Source organism: Oreochromis aureus, linkage group 14, assembly GCF_013358895.1.
Source record: "Oreochromis aureus strain Israel breed Guangdong linkage group 14, ZZ_aureus, whole genome shotgun sequence".
NCBI lineage: Eukaryota > Metazoa > Chordata > Actinopteri > Cichliformes > Cichlidae > Oreochromis > Oreochromis aureus.
Window position 1 is genome coordinate 12195537 of NC_052955.1, and position 8320 is coordinate 12203856.

The window sequence follows — 8320 nt, forward strand, 5'->3', positions numbered from 1 at the left end:
GATGATTTTAACTTGTCATTAAACAGTTTTTATAGACATTATTTACTAAGGTATGAAATAATCAAATAATTATTTTGGGAGGAACTTTGTTGTACTTCACTATCTCATTGCACTTCAAGGATGTTTGTTAAAAAAAAACTTTATGGTGTAAAACATTAAGCCTTAAGTGTGAAAATATCTGAAAATATATATTTCAGTATTCAAAAGTATTGCTTAAAAATAGTAATATATTTAAGTTGATAGTGAAATCCGGGGGTATAAAAATACATAAATCAGTGGTAAAATAGCATATATACCATATATATTTCTATAATGTCCATTCCACATTACTAATACCTGCAAATAAGTTAACAAAACAATCCTAAAAAATATTTGCATAACTCTATCCATCTTTATCGTTATATAAACTCAACTTTTCCTGTGTCCGTTTCAAAGTAGAAGCACATTAGATGGTGCAAAGGAATGTCTAGCCAGTGCTGAAATAAATACTAATACTAGATGTGACACTTAAATTCGAGTCGGAGTTTTACTTGCTTTTGATCAGTTTGAGCAATCTGAATTGCTTCAAGTATTTAATTACAACAACAGAGCTGATTTATCTGTTTTCCTATGTTTGCACCTGACTTTAATGCAGCACACAGACGTGTTTTAGAGCGTGGGACCTTAGAGTGGCACCAGGGAGGACGAGTACTTCTGCTGTGCTACTGTGCTGCAGCCTCGGTGTCTCTCAAAGTAGGCGAAAAGTGGACGATTGGGCGGGGACTTGGAGCTTTGTTTGAGAGCAAAGGGAGCCTGGATTTATGTTTGAGATGTCTATATAAATGCTTCATATCGCAGGACACTAGTCACTAACGCTCTCTTTATACTTTTGATTCTTTCCTTGTTCTTTTCGTGCGTGTCCGAACACCGGTGTCCGGGCTGTGATGGAGCGCTGGCGGGGCAGAGTGGCTCTGGTGACCGGAGCCTCGGTTGGAATTGGTGCGGCTCTAGCCGTAGAGTTGGTCCGGCTCAGAATGAAAGTGGTGGGCTGCGCCAGGGACGTCGGAAAAATACAGGTTTGCAGTTTCTGCGGGGAGTAATTTAATGTAAAGTGACTCTATCACGAAGTATTGTTTGATATCTGATGCTATGAGGATCATTTTTCAGCAGAGTTAGGTTTATGATAATATTCAAGAAAAATACATCTATGTGTTGACTGTGCAATTCACAGTTTGTGTCACACCTCAAAACCACAGAAATGTCTTTGGCAGGCATCATTGCATAATCATGTGCCTGCTACTCTTTGTGAGCTGTTCACAAAGCGCCTCAAGCAAAACACAAAGAATTTAGATCGTTCTAGGCGTGCACTGTTACTGAGCTGTTATATGCAAACTAAAAAAAATCGATCTATGTATTTGCACTAACTTTATGTACAGTGAGAAACATAAGTATTTGAACACCCCCCATGATTTCTCCCACTTAGAAATCATGGAGGGGTCTGAAAGTTACATTGTAGGTACATTCCCTCTGTGAGAGACAGCATTTAAAACACAATTCAGGAAATCACATTGTATGATTTTTAAAGAGTTTATTTCTATTGCACTGCTGCACATAAGTATTTGAACACCTGGCAATCAGCAAGAATTCTGAACGATGACCTCATTCATCCTGTCCTTAATACAGTGCAGTCATCCTGTCCCCTTCGCAGAAAAGCACCCCTAAATGGCCTGTATTTATATAGCGCCTTCTAGTCCCTAAGGACCCCAAAGCGCTTTACATATCCAGTCATTCACCCATTCACACACACATTCACACACTGGCGATGGCAAGCTACATTGTAGCCACAGCCACCCTGGGCGCACTGACAGAGGCGAGGCTGCGGACACTGGCGCCACGGGCCCTCTGACCACCACCAGTAGGCAACGGGTGAAGTGTCTTGCCCAAGGACACAACGACCGAGACTGTCCGAGCCGGGGCTCGAACCGGCAACCTTCCGATTACAAGGCGAACTCCCAACTCTTGAGCCACGATCGCCCATGATCGCCCCTAAAGCATGATGTTTCCACCCCCATGCTTCACAGTAGGGATGATGTTCTTGGGATGCAACTGTGAGATTATTCTGTTATCATATGTTACCTTATATCTGTAATCAAAGTAGTTGAATTATGATACTGCTGTAGATCATATTATACCCCTTAATATAGAGTGTGTGATCAGTATGTAGTTTTAGTTTGCATTATACTTCTGACTTAAAAGAGTGTGAAAATCATTAGATCTATTGGATTGACCTGTATTACTCGACACTGTTGAATGTGTTACACTGTTTCTTGACATTTCATACTGCTGAATCATGAAGAGAATGTTGGGTGCAGAGGGCCTTGTACTGATAAATGGGAGAAACAGACTACATTCCATACCCCCACCTTTACCGAGAGCAGAAAGACAGGGAGCCGAGGTCATAACTTAGGCGCCGTGTGAGAGAAAGAATGTGAATGTTTAGGCTTTTTATGACTAGGTGGGGGCTACTAGAGGCTATAAAAGGCTGAGTAACCCGTCACCATTTTGAGACTTGCTGTGACCCTCTGCAGGCAGGTCTCCCCATCATGATGGTTCTTATGCTCTTTAAGTGTTGAATTATATGGAAATAAAATATTGTTGATTGAGCATTTATACACCGAGTATTGTCCTTCCTTCAGCCCAAAGATTAAAAGAACTGGGAGATTTTAACACAACTCATCTTTCTTTTTCCTCCGGGAGTGAAGTTTAGACCTAAAAGTTCTATTTTGGTCTCATCTGACCACATGACTTTCTCCCACACCTCCTCTGGATCATCCAGATCGTCACTGTCAAACTTCAGACGGGCCTGGACATGTGATGACTTGAGCAGGGTAACCTTCCGTGCAATGCATGATTTGAGACCATGATGGCGTAGTGCTCTACTGACAGTGACCTCTAAAACTGTGGTCCCAGCTCTCTTCATGTCATTGACCAGCTCCTCCCGTGTAGTTGTGGGCTGATTCCTCACCTTTCTTATCATCAGTGATACCCCATGAAGTGAGATCTTGCATGGAGGCCCAGTCCAAGGGAGACAGTCGTCTTTAGCCTCTTCCATTTTCTAACAATTGCTGCTTGGCAATTGCCCCGTAACCCTTTCCAGCCTTGTGGAGGTCCACAATTTTGTCTCTGATGTCTTTTGACAGCTCTGTGGTCTTGCCCATGGTAGTAGTTGAAGTCTGACTGACTGTGGGGTGGACAGGTGTCTTTAAAGAGCTCAGACAGGTGCTACTAATTTAGATTAATAAGTGGAGTACAGGTGGACTTTTTAAAGGCATAGTAACAGGTCTTTGAGAGCCAGAATTCTTGCTGATTGCCAGGTGTTCAAATACTTATGTGCAGCAGTGCAATACAAATAAATTCTTTAAAAATCATACAATGTGATTTCCTGAATTGTGTTTTAAATGCTGTATCTCACAGAGGGAATGTACCTACAATGTGAATATCAGACCACTCCATGATTTCTAAGTGGGAGAACTTGCAAAATCGCAGGGTGTTCAAATACTTATGTTCCTCACTGTAAATGTTTAAATGCTAGATTAAAACACAGAGCAAACACACAAGGGGAATCCTGAAGTCTGTCATCTTTTCAGACAGAATATGACGACGACTTTATGTTAAAACAGCATTTGTGTATTTTTTTTTTTTTTACTTTAAGACTTTGGGTAATGATTCTTCAGTTGACTTCAAGTTGGCATAACAGCTAAGATCACACAAATCTGTAAACTTACTGTTTACAGGTGATATGCAAAGTGAAAACTTAAATCTACTTATTTACACTAAGTTTATATAAATCTAAAATTTGAACAATTTTTACATACATTAAACACAGATGGGCTTCTGAAGTGTGTTATTGTTTCCTGTTTGGTTTCAGAAACTGGCAGCAGAGTGTCAGAGCGCCGGTCACCCTGGTGTTCTGGTGCCTTTCAAGTGTGACTTGACTAACGAAGAGGAGATTCTGGCCATGTTTGCAGCGATCAAAGAGCAGCACAGAGGCGTGGACGTGTGCATCAACAATGCCGGTTTGGCTCACCCCGAGCCGCTGCTAAGTGGCAAAACCAGCAGCTGGAAGAACATGATGGATGTAAGAGCATCCATCATGTTCAGTGCTTTTAATGTTACAGCTGATTAACAGTGTACATTAACACTGTGGGGTTAATTTACACTTGTGCACAAGAAGAAATGATTAAATGTAAAGTTTGTTTTTTTTTCTGCTTGGATTCTTGCAGGTGAACGTTTTTGGCTTGAGTATCTGCGCGCGTGAAGCGTATCAGTCGATGAAAGAGAGACATGTTGATGATGGGCACATCATAAACATAAACAGGTGCAGTTTTATTTGCTGATGTACAATGACTAGCCCGCATGTCGCATACACTGTTGGTTTCATCTACACATAGATATAATACAACATTCCTGCTACATTAACAATGATAGAAAAACCTACTGTCATGGTTTTAGAATCTTGAAGAGATGCATCCAAATGCAGGATGCAGAGAGGCAGAGTGCAGGAACAAAAGATGCCTCATTTATTCTTAGCCAGCACACAGTCCATAAGAAAAAATGTCAGGGATAACAGCTAAGCTAAATCAGGAAAAAAAAGTGATTTAGTTCAGCTGTAGCTTTATTAAATGATAACTGTACCTGAAAAATATGAAAGTTACTCGTTACTTTCAAAGTAACTAGTTACTAGGGAAAGTAACTTTGGTTTTACTCAGAATTCTCTTGTTAATGTGTTGCTTCCATAACTGGATACCCAGCCAGATTGCCAGTCTTCTAGCTTGCTTACTTGCCACAAGTGCACTGTGCCACCTACCAATAGAAAGGAAAAATAATGTGCACATTTCCATGAGAGAAATCACGCCTGGACCGTCGTTGACCGCCGCCATGATTCTAGCCTGCTTTTACATCCAACACAAAAACTGCAGTCGTGGTGCTTTTGATTGTACTCAGAACTTGGAAATTCTGCCTTCTGAATAGGAAGATGTAGGTAACACCAGACTGCAGATGAGCTGCATACAGAGCTGGACTGGGACAAAAAAAATCGTCCCCGGGCATTTTGACTACAGACCGGCCCGCCATTATAGGAAAAATCATAAAGCCTTTGAATGAAAATAAACACTGTTGTGACAGTGATGTACACTGTTCTGATGGTATATATGTATCAATCTATCAATTGTTTGTTGTAAGACTCAGATAATTATTTTTTAAAAGCAAGACATTTTAAATGAGAATAATAAAGAAAAGTATTTCCTTGTGCCCCCTTTCCTGTTAATGCCCTACCTGGCCCCCTGGCAACACTTTGCTAGACCCGCCCCTGCACAGTTACCAGCTGTCAGCTACGTAGAAAAGGATCCTGGTGTTATTTGTCTCTCAGAAACAGTTCATAACTTCCCTTCAACTCATTCATGTCACCTAAAAGGTAAACCTGTTTCTCCATCACCTGTTCAGCTCTGATGATTCAGTAAGGACATCTCCTGGTTTCATCTGCATGTTTCCCTCTCACCAGATAACCAAACCGATATCATGACCAGCAGCTTTACAGCTGTGGCTCCAGCAAACATCAGCTGATACTAGAAATTAATATTAAATAAATTCTAACAACAGCTGATCAAGCTTAAACGTGCTGCTGTTGTTTAGCGCGACATCCGCTGGTTTCCTCTTTCTGGCGCAAAGTGGGCGATAAATAAACAAGAGAGAAAAGCCGATCAGCTGATCATTGATCAGTTTCGTGATTGAAGTAGAAACAGGAGAGGAGAGAATGAGAGAAGAAGAGGCAGCTGTGCAGCTTCAGCTTTGTGTCTTTTTCATTGTAGCTGAAGTCCGGGACAAACTGTGTTCCTTTTCACCTCAGTACGAAACGCGTAATATTTTCTCTGAATACCAGACGATTCTGTTTTTTACGGGACGGTTGGCAACTCTAATAATTAACCGTATGAACAAAATAAAGTTCAACATCAGTAACATAGCACCCACCCAGCTGTATACAGTAGAAACTCCGTCATGCTAGCTAGCACGCAGTACGAAAATGTCAGCATACCGAAAATAAACTCCACCTAAACTTGGTTTATATCTGACCCAGATAGACTGCAGGTCATAACTTCTTACCTGAAGTTCAGTTCACCTGACACGCGGACCGGCGGCCGCTTCGGGTCTCTCCTCTTGCCTCCCTTTTCCTTCATCCACCTGCTGGCCTCCACCACTTGCTAATGTTATTGAATCTGTGGAAGCTCCGCGATAGCTCCACACGAAGTAACGAGTAACGAGCCTATCTAAATCCCAGTAACGAGTAACGTGTTCCTGGTTTTGGCATAATAACTAGTTACCGTGCTCGTTACCACAATAATAACGTAGTTACTGTAACGCGTTACTTAATAACGCGTTAGTCCCAACACTGTCAACAACAGGTGTGTTCGGAGAACCGGATTAGCGAGCTCAAAGTTAGCGCGATGATTTGATCTTGGATGTGTCATTTGATCTTGGATGTAGTAAGCGAGGTACGAAGAACGGGCCCCAGAGCTCTTCAAAATAAAACAGAAAACAAAACGGGACGCATACATGACATGAGCTTGACAACATAGGACACACAGAAATGAAACGTTACAGGTTAAGACACGCAGACTTAAAATGATGAACTGACGAGAGAGACTTAAACATAGGGGTTGATAACACAAAGGAGATCTAAGAAACAATGAACTATAACAGCAACCTAGGCATAATAGAAGTGAGCTTAGATAACTAAATAAGACTTAAACATAAACAATGAATATCATAAGAAAACTCCAAACACTGGGTCAAACAACCCAGGACCGTGACACCTGTCACTACACCCCTGCAAACATCAAACTGATTATAAATCTAAATGGAGGAACTATGTCATTAAAGACAGACCTATTGGTGTATCCATCACTGCTATTTGTCACATATGAAAAGATGAAGAAAGGACAAAGAAAAATCTAATTTATGAGTTATAGCTCTATACTGAAGGGTTAAAGTGGAGCAGATCTGGTGTGGTGCAGATTTCCCTAAGTTGTAGTTATGACACTTCAGTATGTAGCTAGTGTTGCATAAGAGGAGTAATGATTTATAAGTGGCAGGTAGTTTTCACAGTTCAACAAGTATCAGCAAACACACAAATTGTTTGTGTGCAGGTTGTCAACAGTGAGTCTAAAGATCCAGCTGCTGTATTTCCATGTTGAGATAAGAATGTGAGATAGTTTCATTCAGAGATGGAGAAAATGTAAGAAAGAGGGGAGGAATAAGAAATGTGTCATGGTCCTGGGTCGGTGACCCAGTGTTTTTGAGTTTTGTACATTTTTGTGTTTAGATTTCCACTGTGTTTTTTTTTCTCACTGTGTCTTGCTCCCTAGCCCTTTAGTATTTCTTGAGTCCAGTTTTAGGTTTTGTTATGTGGCTTCCCTGTGTTCTGTATTTTCTGTTTTACTTTGATAGTCCCCATCCTGTGTGTAGTGTGTCTGGTTTTACATTACATGAGGTTATCTTATGGAAATTCTTGCTTAAACAAAATGAAGTATACTAGTGTTTGTTGTTCAGCGGTTGGTTGAGTGTACATTTTCACAATCTTACAATGCTGAGATTGCAACCATTCCCCACCTCTCTTGACTGGAGGCCATGACTCTTTGCATATTAACAATCATGAAAAGGCAGCACAGTGGTTAGCATTTGCCTCACAGCAAGAAGGCTTCAAATCCAGCATCTGCTCATTAGGTGTGAATGGTTGTTTGTCTCTCTGGACAGGTGTTTTAAAAAAAAAATAAATATATGTGATTGGTTAACGGCTCTTAAACCTCTTGTATTTGCAGCGTGTGTAGACATCACGACTGTTGCTGATCTACGTTTCTACACAAGCGCCAGGTTTGCTGTAATCACGCTGACTGAGGGCCTGAGACAGGAGCTGCGTGCAGAAAACACCCATACCCCAGTCACAGTGAGGCTTTAAAGACACTGTAACCAGCTGGAAGAGTTCCTTTAACAGTTTGAGGTTTGTGAGTTTCTCTTATTTACTATCTTTTTTTGTGACTCATTAGACTTTACTCTGCAACATATTAAATAGCACCAGTTTGTAATAATATAACATTCATAGAACTTTTCTTTCAGATTCTAGACATTCTGGTTGAAGCCATATAGCAGATGTCATTGAGTGTGTTCCCCTGGCAACTCCAGTACTACTGTGGTGCTCATATTTTCAAAATGTTCTGAGGATGTCACCATCACTACGTTTATCAGTCTTCAGATTTAATCTGGTCAGAAAACAACTTTTCATGATTTC

At 40.9% G+C, this 8320-nt stretch overlaps 1 protein-coding gene across 1 annotated transcript; it reads left to right on the plus strand.

The window, feature by feature from the left end:
* Nucleotides 1-893: 893 nt before the first annotated feature.
* On the plus strand, nucleotides 894-7990 carry LOC120432826 (dehydrogenase/reductase SDR family member 11-like). Its single transcript, XM_039598049.1, has 4 exons — nucleotides 894-1055; nucleotides 3908-4117; nucleotides 4263-4357; nucleotides 7825-7990. Exons 1-4 carry the CDS (start codon nucleotides 924-926, stop codon nucleotides 7988-7990), a joined length of 603 nt encoding a protein of 200 aa, XP_039453983.1. The 5' UTR covers nucleotides 894-923.
* Nucleotides 7991-8320: the final 330 nt, after the last annotated feature.

What these genes read in the sequence shown, in the direction of transcription:
- LOC120432826 (XM_039598049.1), top strand. Translation starts at nt 924, where the DNA reads ATGGAGCGCTGGCGGGGCAGAGTGGCTCTGGTGACCGGAGCCTCGGTT. An exon ending in GGGACGTCGGAAAAATACAG is followed by an intron (nt 1,056 to 3,907) that starts GTTTGCAGTTTC and finishes GTTTGGTTTCAG; the next exon opens with AAACTGGCAGCAGAGTGTCA. An exon ending in CACATCATAAACATAAACAG is followed by an intron (nt 4,358 to 7,824) that starts GTGCAGTTTTAT and finishes ATGTGATTGGTT; the next exon opens with AACGGCTCTTAAACCTCTTG.